This window comes from Anomaloglossus baeobatrachus, chromosome 4, assembly GCF_048569485.1.
Source record: "Anomaloglossus baeobatrachus isolate aAnoBae1 chromosome 4, aAnoBae1.hap1, whole genome shotgun sequence".
NCBI classification, from domain to species: domain Eukaryota; kingdom Metazoa; phylum Chordata; class Amphibia; order Anura; family Aromobatidae; genus Anomaloglossus; species Anomaloglossus baeobatrachus.
In genome coordinates this window covers 348,235,595-348,250,100 of record NC_134356.1, presented here as the reverse complement: position 1 = coordinate 348,250,100, position 14,506 = coordinate 348,235,595, and the positions used below count along the sequence as shown (strand labels likewise).

At 51.6% G+C, this 14,506-nt stretch overlaps 1 protein-coding gene across 1 annotated transcript in view; it reads left to right on the top strand.

Annotated features, from left to right (window-relative positions):
- MOV10L1 (Mov10 like RNA helicase 1) overlaps positions 1-14,506 on the top strand; it is a 371,844-nt gene that overhangs the window by 292,131 nt on the left and 65,207 nt on the right. Inside the window, exons 19-20 of the mRNA XM_075345097.1 lie at positions 7,702-7,801; positions 7,881-8,045. Coding sequence (XP_075201212.1) covers positions 7,702-7,801; positions 7,881-8,045 — 265 coding nt within the window. The remainder of the gene's footprint in view (positions 1-7,701; positions 7,802-7,880; positions 8,046-14,506) is intronic.

Here is a 14,506-nt window from a genome sequence, read left to right as displayed (position 1 = left end):
CTCTCTCCCCCCAGTCCCCCCCAGCCTCAGCCTCTCTCTCCCCCCAGCCTCAGCCTCTCTCTCCGCCCAGCCCCCCCTCAGCCTCTCTCTCCCCCCAGCCTCCCCCCCAGCCTCAGCCTCTCTGCCCCCAACCTCCCCCCCAGCCTCAGCCTCTTTGCCCCCAGCCTCCCCCCCAGCCTCAGCCTCTCTCCCCCCCAGCCTCAGCCTCTCTCCCCCCGCCTCCCCCTCAGCCTCTTTCTCCCCCCCAGCCTCAGCCTCTCTCTCACCCCAGCCTCCCCCCCAGCCTCAGCCTCTCTCTCCCCCCAGCCTCCGCCTCAGCCTCTCTCTCCCCCCAGCCTGCCCCCCAGCCTCAACCTCTCTCCCCCCAGCCTCCCCCCTCAGCCTCTCTCTCCCCCCAGCCTCCCCCCTCAGCCTCTCTCTCCCCCCAGCCTCCCCCCTCAGCCTCTCTCTCCCCCCAGCCTCCCCCCTCAGCCTCTCTCTCCCCCCAGCCTCCCCCCTCAGCCTCTCTCTCCCCCCAGCCTCCCCCTCAGCCTCTCTCTCCCCCCAGCCTCCCCCTCAGCCTCTCTCTCCCCCCAGCCTCCCCCTCAGCCTCTCTCTCCCCCCAGCCTCCCCCTCAGCCTCTGTCTCCCCCAGCCTCCCCCTCCGCCTCTCTCTCCCCCCAGCCTCAGCCTCTCGCCCCCCCCAGCCCCAGCCTCCCCCCCAGCCTCAGCCTCTCTCCCCCCAGCCTCCCCCCCCAGCCTCAGCCTCTTTCTCCCCCCCAGCCTCCCCCCCAGCCTCAGCCTCTCTCTCACCCCAGCCTCTCTCCCTCCCCCCAGCCTGCCCCCCAGCCTCAGCCTCTCTCCCCCCAGCCTCCCCCTCAGCCTCTCTCTCCCCCCAGCCTCCCCCTCAGCCTCTCTCTCCCCCCAGCCTCCCCCTCAGCCTCTCTCTCCCCCAGCCTCCCCCTCCGCCTCTCTCTCCCCCCTGCCTCCCCCCCAGCGTCAGCCTCTCTCCCCCCAGCCTCAGCCTCTCTCTTCCCCAGCCTCCCCCCCCAGTCTCAGCCTCTCTCTCCCCCAGCCTCCCCCCCCAGTCTCAGCCTCCCCCCCAGTCTCAGCCTCCCCCCCAGTCTCAGCCTCTCTCTCCCCCAGCCTCCCCCCCAGCCTCAGCCTCTCTCTCCCCCCAGCCTCAGCCTCTCTGTCCCCCCAGCCTCCCCCCCAGCCTCAGCCTCTCTCTCCCCCCAGCCCCCCCCCCAGCCTCAGCTTCTCTCCCACCAGCCTCCGCCTCAGCCTCTCTCTCCCCCCAGCCTCCCCGCCCAGCCTCAGCCTCTCTCTGCCCCCTCAGCCTCTCTCCCCCCAGCCCCCCCCAGCCTCAGCCTCTCTCTCCCCCCAGCCCCCCCCAGCCTCAGCCTCTCTCTCCGCCCAGCCCCCCTCAGCCTCTCTCTCCCCCCAGCCTCCCCCCCAGCCTCAGCCTCTCTGCCCCCAGCCTCCCCCCCAGCCTCAGCCTCTCTGCCCCCAGCCTCCCCCCCAGCCTCAGCCTCTCTCCCCCCGCCTCCCCCCCAGCCTCAGCCTCTCTCTCACCCCAGCCTCCCCCCCAGCCTCAGCCTCTCTCTCCCCCCAGCCTCAGCCTCTCTCTCCCCCCCAGCCTCAGCCTCTCTGCCCCCAGCCTCCCCCCCAGCCTCAGCCTCTCTGCCCCCAGCCTCCCCCCCAGCCTCAGCCTCTCTCCCCCCCAGCCTCAGCCTCTCTCCCCCCGCCTCCCCCCCAGCCTCCCCCCCAGCCTCAGCCTCTCTCTCACTCCAGCCTCCCCCCCAGCCTCCGCCTCAGCCTCTCTCTCCCCCCCCAGCCTCAACCTCTCTCCCCCCAGCCTCCCCCCTCAGCCTCTCTCTCCCCCCCAGCCTCCCCCCTCAGCCTCTCTCTCCCCCCAGCCTCCCCCTCAGCCTCTCTCTCCCCCCAGCCTCCCCCTCAGCCTCTCTCTCCCCCAGCCTCCCCCTCCGCCTCTCTCTCCCCCCTGCCTCCCCCCCAGCGTCAGCCTCTCTCCCCCCAGCCCCAGCCTCTCTCTCCCCCAGCCTCCCCCCCCCAGTCTCAGCCTCTCTCTCCCCCAGCCTCCCCCCCAGTCTCAGCCTCTCTCTCCCCCCTGCCTCCCCCCCAGCGTCAGCCTCTCTCCCCCCAGCCCCAGCCTCTCTCTCCCCCAGCCTCCCCCCCCAGTCTCAGCCTCTCTCTCCCCCAGCCTCCCCCCCAGTCTCAGCCTCCCCCCCAGTCTCAGCGCCTCTCTCACCCAGCCTCCCCCCAGCCTCAGCCTCTCTCTCCCCCAGCCTCAGCCTCTCTCCCCCCAGCTTCCCCCTCAGCCTCTCTCTCCCCCCAGCCTCAGCCTCTCTCTCTCTCATCCAGCCTCCCCCCCAGCCTCAGCCTCTCTCTCCCCCCAGCCTCCCCCCAGCCTCAGCTTCTCTCCCCCCTAGCCTCCCCCCCAGCCTCAGCCTCTCTCTCCCCCCAGCCTCCCCCCCCAGCCTCAGCCTCTCTCTCCCCCCAGCCCCCCCGCCTCAGCTTCTCTCCCACCAGCCTCCGCCTCAGCCTCTCTCTCCCCCCAGCCTCCCCGCCCAGCCTCAGCCTCTCTGCCCCCCCAGCCTCAGCCTCTCTCCCCCCAGCCCCCCAGCCTCAGCCTCTCTCTCCCCCCAGCCCCCCCCTCAGCCTCTCTCCCCCCAGCCTCCCCCCAGCCTCAGCCTCTCTGCCCCCAGCCTCCCCCCCAGCCTCAGCCTCTCTGCCCCCAGCCTCCCCCCCAGCCTCAGCCTCCCCCCAGCCTCTCTCCCCCCCGCCTCCCCCTCAGCCTCTCTCCCCCAGCCTCCCCCTCAGCCTCTCTCTCCCCCCTGCCTCCCCCCCAGCCTCAGCCTCTTTCTCCCCCAGCCTCCCCCCCAGCCTCAGCCTCTCTCTACCCCCAGCCTCCCCCCCAGCCTCAGCCTCTCTCTCCCCCCAGCCTCCCCCCCCCCAGCCTCAGCCTCTCTCTCCCCCCAGCCTTCCCCCCAGCCTCAGCCTCTCTCTCCCCCAGCCTCCCCCCCAGCCTCAGCCTCTCTCTCCCCCCCAGCCTCAGCCTCTCTCTCCCCCCAGCCTCTCTCTCCCCCAGCCTCATCCTCTCTCCCCCCAGCTTCCCCCCCAGCCTCAGCCTCTCTCTCCCCCCCAGCCTCTCTCTCCCCCAGCCTCATCCTCTCTCCCCCCAGCTTCCCCCCCAGCCTCAGCCTCTCTCTCCCCCCAGCTTCCCCCCCAGCCTCAGCCCCTCTCTCTCCCCCCAGCCTCAGCCTCTCTCTCTTCCCAGCCTCCCTCCAGCCTCAGCCTCTCTCCCCCCAGCCTCAGCCTCTCTCTCTTCCCAGCCTCAGCCTCTCTTTCTTCCCAGTCTCCCCCAGCCTCTCTCTTTTCCCAGCCTCCCCCCAGCCTCAGCCTCTCCCCCCTCCCCCCCAGCCTCTTTTTGCATGATTATAGTGGACAAAAAGAGGCATCGCAATGATCATCAACTAACCTGTAAGGTGCCCATACATTCTATGCTCTGCCTTAGCGCATACCTGCTCCAGTGCCCGCTGCACTGCTCTGGTGATTATCCTCTTCTGGCTGGCTCCAGCTTCAGTCGCGTCCTCCTCCGCGGCATGTGTCGTCTGCAGCATTGGACTCTGCAGCACGGGGCAGTGAGCTGATTGGCGCGCCCACGCGCCTCTGACCCCGGAAGTGCAGGCGCTGGAACTTCCGGGGTTAATCAGTTCACTATGCCTGTGGCCCGCCGTCTATGTAAATAGACAGAAGTGCGCCTCTCCTCCCCCGCCTCCCCGAGAGCACAGCGGATTCACTAAACTGTGTAATGGAGGGAGGGGCGGGGGGCGGGGATGTAAAAAAAAAAAAAAAATATATATATATATATATATATATATATATATATAAAAAAATTTTTTTTTTGCTGCCAGAAAGTGCCGCCCCGCGCAACGTGCCGCCCCAGGCACGGGACCACGGGTGGCTAGTGGCAAATACGGCCCTGTGTGTGTATAGTTATATTGTGTGTGTGTGTGTGTATATAGAGTTATATAGTGTGTGTGTGTATATAGTTATATAGTGTGTGGGTGTGTGTGTGTGTGTGTATAGTTATATAGTGTGTGTGTGTATAGTTATATGTGATGCTCACCATGCTTCAGTTTGGTCCTGGCATTACAAACAGTCTCCCATATCTGAAGGACCTGCAGTGATGTAATGAAGAGGCGGGGCACTGTGCTGTTCTGTGCTGCTCTGGCCCACCCCTCTGCATTACATCACTGTAGGTCCTTGTCAGCTACGGGAGACTGTTTCTAGTGCAGAGCAAGGATCAAATTGAAAGTAATTTGAGCCCTCAGCACAGAGACTGCGGCTGTGCTGTGATGGTATGCGGTGCTCTGGCCCGGACACTGCAGTGATCTGCACTTCCCCCGGGGCCAGACATGACTGCAGCGGCACCCTGCTCCTGCCTCCTAAACAGCGGACACAAAGTCTCCCCAGCCGCTGCAGGAAGCCGGCGTCTGGACCTCCCACATATCTGCTGTTTACATTTGACTATTGATTTGCTGCTCCTCACCCCCGCTGACTGCAGAGAGAGGTGGGCGGGGAGCAGCTAATGAATATTCACTTACTTTAAGCAGCGGGTACACGTGGTTTCTCCAGCCACCGGCTTCCTGCAGCAGCGACCCTCCCTGCCTCCTGTGATACCACTGCATAGCGCTGACTCCCCACAGCTCCCTACCCCGCAGCTTCAGACCATAAGACGCACCCCACACTTTCCTCCCAAATTTGGAGGAAAAAAAGTGCGTCTTACGGTAAAATAACTAGAACGAACCCCTTCCCGGCCTATGATATAAATGTATGTTGTGGTGGAGTTCCTCACCATGGCATACATTTTCTTCTGGCTAATCTCATGGGTACTGTCACTGCACATACAAGATCTGCCGCAGGAGCAGAGCGTTAAGGCCTAAGCCACATGGCATGAAAATCTGAGCAAGTGGAATGCAATGTTTTATCGCATTCCACTCGGACCAATATTAGCCTATGTCCCAGCACCCATTAGCGATTATTTTTTCAGCCCTAATCGGACCCAGAAAACAATCGCAGCATGCTGCGATTGTAATGCCAGTCTTGTTTCTATCGCACCCATTCAAGTCTATGGGGCGAGAGAAAAATCACACTGCACTCGCAGTACAACTGTGTACCACGAGTCCAGAGCAAGAATCGCAATAGCCTGCAACGGAGGAGAGAGGGAGATAAATCCCTCCCGCCCCTCCGCAGAGCCGGCCCGCCCCTCTTAAGAGGTGGCCCGCCCCCCGCAGCTGAGGTCCGATCGCATCGACTCCTGCTGTGCTGCCAGCGAGGGCCGAGTGTCATGCGAGGATCGCAGTAGATCCCCGTGTGGCCCCCAGCCTAACTGCTAGCCTGGTTCCTACAGCAATTGCCGATATTTAAGCTAGCACAAGGATAGAAGGACAACGCTATATGACTCTAGGTCTTCTACTAGATGGTGTCATAGTAAGGTTGGATCATTTCAGTTATTGCTTTCTGGATATCCATTAACTCGAGATTCAGTTCTCTGCACAGTGCCTGGTCAGCTGTCTATACTTTTTAGAGAAAGTTGGAGAGAAGCCATGCCTGGTTTTATTCTGGATATTAGCCTATGTCCTACCAGGATGACATAAGTGATATTTGTGGAAAACTCTCCTAGTAGCTTAAACTATCTGCAACTAAATATGATCCCTCTGTTTACACAAGAGATCTTACTGAATAATTGTGTTTGATGCTCTTTTGTAGAATTATCAATTTGTATGGTATTCATGGAACTATTTCTAGGATTGTTAACCAGTTCAGTATCGGGACTTCCCTATTCGGGACCAGGCACATTTTGTGGCTTTGTTACATATGTTTTTAACGGAACCTAAAATTATTTCTCATTCACATATGTAATTAATTTTTACCTTTTTATTTTTTATGCGGCACATGGGGCTTAACATTTGTGTCCTTGTTATATTCCTTCCTTTTTTTTACGACCACAACGGACCTCTATTAAAAATTTTAAATTTGCATTACTCCTTCCATAGAAATTCTTTTTATGTATTGGCCTTTTTTTTTTTCTTTAGGCACAGATAGAGACACCAGTTTAGTATAATGGTGTATTCCCCCACCTTTTTTTCATCTTTAAAGGACCTTTTGGGAGGGTGACCATTGTAACATAAATTATTTTCTATGTTGATTTCCCCTGTATATAGAGCTGGTACATTAGCTTTATTAGCCCTGATTTCGGTGAATAGCCTCCTTGCATAGTATAGCTAACTGAGTTTCCTAGGAACCAGCAGCGACTGTTCCCTCCGTATACCTAGCGATCACATGACAGCTGGGTCTGGAGGATAAAGCACTGACAGTTGCTCCCTAATTTTGTATATACAAGTGTTGGTTTACTCCTATTCCCAACGATTAGGATAAATCATGTCTGGCTTCTCTGTGGACAATCTGGATGCCTGACACCCAACTCTCCAGTCCTATTGTTGCATGATCTCCTGCAAGCTGCTTACACTGCATTGACCTTTTAGAAAATCACTACTAAAGCGGGCTTTACACGCTACGACATCGCTAATGCGAAGTCGTTGGGGTCACGGAATTTGTGACGCACATCCGGCCGCATTAGTGATGCCTTTGCGTGTGACACCTATGAGCGATTTTGCATCGTCGCAAAAACGTGCAAAATCGCTCATCGGTGACATGGGGGTCCATTCTCTAATATCGTTACTGCAGCAGTAACTAAGTTGTTCCTCGTTCCTGCGGCAGCACACATCGCTCCGTGTGACACCGCAGGAACGAGGAACCTCTCCTTACCTGCCTCCCGGCCACAATGCGGAAGGAAGGAGGTGGGCGGGATGTTACGTCCCGCTCATCTCCGCCCCTCCGCTTCTATTGGGTGGCGGTTCAGTGACGCTACTGTGACATCGCTGTGATGCTGCACGAACCGCCGCCTTAAAAAGGAGGCGGTTCGCCAGTCACAGCGACATCGCTAGGCAGGTAAGTATGTGTGAAAGGTCTGGGTGATGTTGTGCGACACGGGCAGCGATTTGCCTGTGTCGCACAACCGATGGGGGCGGGAATGCACGGTAGCGATATCTGTACCGATATTGCAGCGTGTAAAGCGGACTTTAGTGTCCATCGCCTGGACATTTATAGTTTGAGCAGTCCATAAATAGTTAAATGAAGATTTAGATTTTTTTTTTCTTCCTTTTACTTTTCAACATATGGAAAGAAAAAACGCATGCTGGATGACATCATTACTACATACTTGGTCACAGGCTATTTATCTTCTGCAGTTACTTTTTAGCCATTATTCATTAGGGTACAACTATGATCAGTGATGCGAGATTAGCTGTAGTGCCTGATGGGCATCTGCAGATATCTAAAAATTTGCCTTGCAGTCTACTAACAGACTGTTTTTCGTATGTCACGTCCCCATTTTTTATACTATCATATGATTGTTTTTATTGGCTGCTGTGCATAAGCACTACTTCACAGGAAAGTCTTTGCATTGAGATGATTTTTCCTACAGGGGACACTTTCCACATCAGTGAAGGAATCAATATTTAGGGGGATCCTGAGGATTTGCTTATGTATTATATCTTTGTGCCTACGTATAGTTTTAGCTGTTTACAAGGAAATGCTAAAAAAAATAATTGAATGCTGTTCTCTTAAATCATGACAGAGTTGGACACTTTACTCATGTAATGGTTGATGAAGCTGGACAAGCCACTGAACCGGAGTGTCTCATACCTCTGGGTTTAGTATCGGAAGTCACTGGCCAGGTACTACGACTTACAAAGAACAACTTTTGTACTACTATGTAACAGATTTAGTTTTTACAAATATACTATCCTGTTACAGATAATTCTCGCAGGAGATCCTATGCAGCTTGGACCAGTGATCAAGTCTAAAATCGCTTTGGCACATGGGCTTAGCATATCATTGCTTGAAAGGCTGATGTCTCTTCCAGTCTATTTAAGAGATGAAGAAACATATGGCGCTTGTGGAAACTACAACCCTTTGTTGGTATGTAAGGGCAATATGCCATAGAGACTAACAAAAGTTCCTTAGAGTATAATAAAATATGAACAACATTTCAAATTCCTTCGGTAGAGACCTATGGCTGCTTCAAGTGGCCGCTGCAATACCTGAGGCTGGATTACTTACAGATTCTGCTGATATTTCTGTCAGGAACATTTGTGAATTCGCCCAAATACAGCAATGTTGGCAGATAACTACTAGTATGCAAGTAGAGTAGAAAATTGACTTTGTATTTGGTAATTAAGTTCCACACCCAGTCTCCCTGAATATATTACATCGGGCATATTTTTTTAGTAATGCAGCCCCAGATTTAGAGCCTGTAACTTCAAAACATCATATCTGAGATTAGGGGAGAAGTATTAGGCTGCGTGCCCACGATCAGTGCTCAGAGCGTTTTGGACGCAGTATATTTTAGCTGCGTCCAAAACACTGCAATATGTACAGTACAAGCAGTGGATGGGATTTCTAGAAAGCCCATGTCCACTATGCGTGCACTGCCCACAGCTTAAACTGACCTGCGGTGCGACTTTACGAGCCAGAAGCATGTCAGTTCTTTGCTGTGGAGTCGCAAGCGTTCTCCACAGGGAGAACACAGCGAGAGACCACAGCGCACCAAAACCGTAATCGTGGGCACGGGCAGCTGTGGTCTTCTGTGGATGAGATGCGCAGTCCCGTAGGTCAGGACCCGCCACGGGTCCTGATCGTGGGCACGTGCCCTTAAAGAGGTTATTCGCTTTGAAGCCCTCTTTTCTTTGTTTCTTCATGGTGGGACACAAACCATGGTATAGTCTGCTCCCACCTGCAAACTGGCACTATTAAAGCATCTTAACTAAAAATTGGCTGTTCCTATTATACCTAGCCTGCTACTATCAGGCCTCCTCTCTTTTCCTTGTAGTGTCATTTGACGGCAACATGGGTCTGTGTCCCTAAGGCCTTGAAGCTTTAGGTTGGAATAACCTCCTCCCCCTTTTGTATGTTTCAAATGGTTCACTTGAGGGCCAACAGGGTGTACTTGTGCACACTGTTTCAACCCGCACTGCGACGAAGAGTAGTGCCTGTATTGTTCAGCCTTTATCCTCTCATGTTGGAATAGTTGGACCATGTACCTTGTAGCAGTCAGCGATCAGGTACTCTGGTAGTCCGTAAGCCTTTTTTGTATCCTAACTCGCCTGCCCGCCATAGCATGCGTGTTTGCGTTGATTTGAAAACAGAGTTCATATTCTTCAGGGCAGTTAAGTTTGTCCCTTTCTGTGACCTTGCATTGTGCTTGCTTCTCTTGGTATTTCTCTGCCTTTGGGATCTCTTCTCACTTGTTTTTTGCTTTTTTAGGACTAACGCTTCTTGGTTTTCCTATTTCCTCACCCTTCCCCGTCTCTCAAAAGAATAATCGCTCCCCACCCCTCCCTTTCCTTCCTGAAGTTGTTGCCGTTGGGATGACTGTCTGGACCGAGCATTTGTGCGTCCCCTTCACTCCTTTTTTCACTTCTTAAGGGGGATTGGCTGTCAACAGATGACAGCTCCACTGGGGACCTGTTGGCCTTCAGTATAGCAGGCTTTTGCACTCATCTGACCAGCGTCAAGGCTAGTTTTCGGCACTACTGGTCTTCTAGTAGTTCCTTGTGTTTCATTTAGTTGGTAATTGAGTGCTTCCGGCTTTTTGGTTCCCCTACTGTCAATCTAAGCATTTGCAGAAGTTGATACAGGCATCCTCCTTCATGAGTTACTCGGCAATCAGTCCCACCGTCCAATCAGCGCAACTGGCAGTTGTTGTAAGCAACTAGTCAGGCCGGCTGATTTGGTAGGTATTGCCATCTAATTAGCTTGGTCAGAGGTTGCTACAAGTAACCAATCAGGACGGCGGGCTTTAGTAGGTCACACCATCCAATCTGTGTGTCCGAAAGGTAGTTTAAGCCAACTAATCGCTCAGCTGGCCTTGTACATCTTGCCGGTCAATCAGCACAGCTGGCAGGTGCTTCCAGCCAATTACCTTTCAGCCAGTCTCTGTCTCTCATAATGTCAGAGTCCGTCCGGAGAGGATCATGCCCTGGGTTACCTTTTATGCATGTGTTTACTGGAACAGCAAGATTTCCGATGGCACAGTCTGTAGCCATTTGTGCCACCTGCATCATTCCTCCTTCTCACTTGTTGCTAGTTGCTTGGGGCACCTCCGTGACCGGTGAGGAGAATGAGCCACCCCCTGCATGGGCCTCGGCTTTATTTAGTTCATAAATAAAGTTAATAAAAAGAAAATGTATTTAAAATTAAAGTTGCAAATAGGAGATAGATAAAAGGTGTATATGGGACCCCTATGAATATAAGAGGCATCTTGCATGTTCCAAAAGGGTGCATTATTTAAATAAATATTCTGATTGCCCTCTCCTTTCTCGCACCTTACCTAATCGTGCATCAGGACAAACTGTAGTTGCAGCCAGCTCCATCCTTTCTCCCTTAACTGGCTTTGGCTTTACACCTTAATGTGGACATTTTGTCTTTCCCTCATTTTTCCCTGCACCTTTTCATCCCATTGAGAGAGCTTTACACAGATTGGATGTTTTCAGAGCAGTGTGGCACTATTTATCACTCACCACTCCGTTCAGACGCTTGGACTCTTTCTTTGTCATGTTTGAGGTCTCTCATAGAGGCATGGCCACCTCTAAGGCTATGTGTCCACGGTAGAATGTACCTGCGGATTTTTCTGCATGAAAATCCGCGACTTTCGCGGCAAATCCGCACCCGCGGATTTGCCGCGGATTTTGATGCGGATTTTTTTTTTTCCCCATTCTATACTTAAAATCCGCACCAAATCTGCAACAAACAATTGACATGCTGCAGATTTTTCCGGATCAAAATTCGCGGCAAATCCGCAGCGGAAAAATCCGCAGCATGGACACAGCATTTCCAAAATGCCATTGAAATGGCTTTGAAGTGCCGCTGCTGCAGATTTTCGGGAAATCCGCGGCAAATCCGCGGCAAAATCCGCGGTAAATCCGCAGCGTGGGCACATAGCCTAAGGCTACTATTGCCCCCTGGATTAGAACAGCCGTTGGTGAGGCCTGTAGAGCAAAGACCAACGTTTCCCCTTTCAAAGTTATGGTGTACTCTACTCGGGCAATGGGAACTTCTTAGGTGCTTCGTCTATAGCCATTGGACCTGCAACTTTGTAAGGCAGCTATTTAGTAATCAGTGCATATTTTTTCAAAGTTTTTCAGGTTCTGCACCTTTTGCTTTGACAGACACAAACCTTGGCAGGAAGATGCTGTAGGCGGCAGCTTGAGCAAGAGTTTTGAGGTCTCAGTATAACATTTATTCCCATCCTAGGGACCGCTTTGGACTGTCTTTTGGTTTTTCTGTCCCCAAATATACCAACTGAAAAATTAAGATTTTTGGTACTTCCTTCAAAATCTCTTTCTTGTAATTTTCATTTGGGGACACTGCACCCACCTTTGGTTGCCCATTCGGGTGTGCATTTACATTGTTGTTCTCTCAGCTTTGATTTGTATTTTTTACCTTTATACTTGTAATTCCTTTTTGCTTCTCCTACGGTCTTCTCTTTAAACTGAGGAGACTTGATGTTGGAAAGCGAGGTATAGTCTGCCGGGTAGGAGGCAATTTTCTATTAAGATGTATTAACAGTGTTATGCTCCAAGTGGCAGCAGGCTATCCCATGGTGTCTGTGTCTGCAAATGAAGACAAGAAAGAGATTATGCTGTGAGTAGCAAAATTTGTAATTTTTTTTTTGTTTAAAACTTCTTGCATTACTGATTTTGTTGTATGTAAAGGGAGTCTGTCACCCCTAAAACTGAAAATGAACTATTTAGACCTTTATATTGGAGACTTAGCCCCTATAAAATTCATACAGATACTGTAGATTTAAGTAAATGTGGTTTTATAAAAAAGCAATTTTATTGCAAAGGTAATTTGGGGGTTTTGGTGCACCTTTGGCATGGCAAAGGGCTTTGTGCACCTCTCCACCGTCTCAGGTACAATTACTCTGTCCCTCCCCTTAAGGGTGCTTTTACACGCTGCGACATCGCTAGCGTTTGCTAGCGATGTCGAGCGCGATGCACCCGCCCCCGTCGTACGTGCGATATGTGGTGATTGCTGCCGTAGCAAACATTATCGCTATGGCAGCGTCACACGCACATACCTTGTCAGCGACGTCGCTCTGACCGCCGAACAATCCCTCCCTCAAGGGGGGAGGTACGTTCGGCGTCATAGCGACGTCACTGCGGCGTCACTAAGCGGCCGGCCAACAGAAGAGGAGGGGCGGAGATGAGCAGGACGTAACATCCCACCCACCTCCTTCCTTCCGCATAGCCGGTGGACGCAGGTAAGGAGATGTTCGTCGTTCCTGCGGTGTCACAGATAGCGATGTGTGATTTTGCAGAAACGAGGAACAACATCTCTAGTGGCCAAACAACGATATTTTGTTTTAGAACGACCTCTCCAAAACCGATTTTTACCACTTTTGGGATCGTTGAAGGTTGCTTGTACGTGTCACACGCTGCAATGTCGCTAACAGCGCCGGATGTGCGTCACAAACACCGTGACCCCGACGATATATTGTTAGCAATGTCGCAGCGTGTAAAGTACCCTTAACATTGACAGCAATCACTTTGTAGCACTGCTTGACCTTACTCCCCAGCCCTTCTCATAGTAACGCTGGAGTGACTCCATGCCTGTATAACAGTGTCAGTGTGTGCAGGAGCAGAGTTCACATGCTCCTCTCCTGTGCATTGCAGCCACTCACTGCATACAGGATTGAAAAACAGCAGTGGCCGATCTGGCCAGAAGAGGTCTGTGAATGCACAGAAGGTCCATGTATGCGCGCTCTAATCTCCCTCCTTTAGTGTACAGCAGCTACTTGATACATACAGTATAAATTCAATTGCATGATTATTTTGGGGGTCTTTTATTCACTTTATTTTACTGTATGGTAAAACTAAGCTGTTCATATGATGCCTCAGTTTGGTACGAGTTTGTATATACCAAACATATGCTTATACTTTTATCTAAGGGGTTAAAAAAAAATTCTGAAGTTTTTTCCCCCCCGAAAATGGCGCTTTTGGCGCCATTTTCCGAAACCCTTAGCATTCTAATTTTTTCGGAACTGGGGCTCAGTGACAGCTTATTTTTTGCATCTTGAGCTGGTGTTTGTAATTATGCCATTTCTGTGCAGATGCTGTGTTTTGATTGCCTGTTACTGCATTTTTAAAAAAAATTGTGACAACCAGAAAGCTTAATTTTGGCATTTGGAATTTATTGATTTCATATTTTGATAGATCGGGCATTTCTGAACACAGTGATAGCAAATATGTGCATATTTGTTATTTTTTTACTGTTTTACTTTCAATGGGGGGGTGATTTGAACTTTTAGTTTTTTTCTATTTTTTCATATTTATTTTTTTTTTTTTTTTTAAATTTGTACTTTTTTTTTTATTTATTTTACTAGTCCCCCTAAGGGACTTTATCACTGCACAGTCTGATCATCTGTGCATTTCTGCTGATCAGAGTGATGCTGCTCTGATCAGCAGAAATGCACAGATGATCAGACTGTGCAGTGTTCCTGTGAGAGCCCGCGCTCTGTCGGTTCACACAGGAAATATGTGATGCTAGCGTCAGGGGGTCATCAGCTGGCCCCCGCACCACCACGACAACCATTGGCTTCCTGTGATTGTGTCATGGGGCCGGCGATGTCTGCGCCATCCCCGCTGCGCACACTTAGATCGCCCCTTCAGGGGTTACTTTGTATGCAGTAATACATTTTTTTTTTTTGTGTGTCAAATATTCACGGTACCACTGTGCTATAGAGGGTAATTGTGCATGTCTAGGGGTTATTGGAATTTACTGGACATCTATTTGTTACATCTAATTATATCTTTTCTTGGGGACTCAGTATTTCCAACAATATTGTATTTATTATAGAATCATGTATACTTTATGAGACAGATGGCTGCTTTGTTTTTAAATGATTTTATTCATTCACTTGTGTTTTGTATGTTCCGGACAAAATAAAAATTTCTACTTTTTCATATTTTTGGTGTGCACAAGTTTCTATTGAGGCCTTTGCCTCTTTTCCTCACATCTAAGTGGTAAGCAGGCACTATCTAAGTGGTAAGCCCTGGAGAATACCGGGGGCTCACTGCCGGAGCCCGCAGTTAGCGGGGGCACACAACTTAGGATGTATACAGTCAGGGCCAGAAATATTTGGACAGTGACACAAGTTTTGTTATTTTAGCTGTTTACAAAAACATGTTCAGAAATACAATTATATATATAATATGGGCTGAAAGTGCACACTCCCAGCTGCAATATGAGAGTTTTCACATCCAAATCGGAGAAAGGGTTTAGGAATCATAGCTCTGTAATGCATAGCCTCCTCTTTTTCAAGGGACCAAAAGTAATTGGACAAGGGACTCTAAGGGCTGCAATTAACTCTGAAGGCG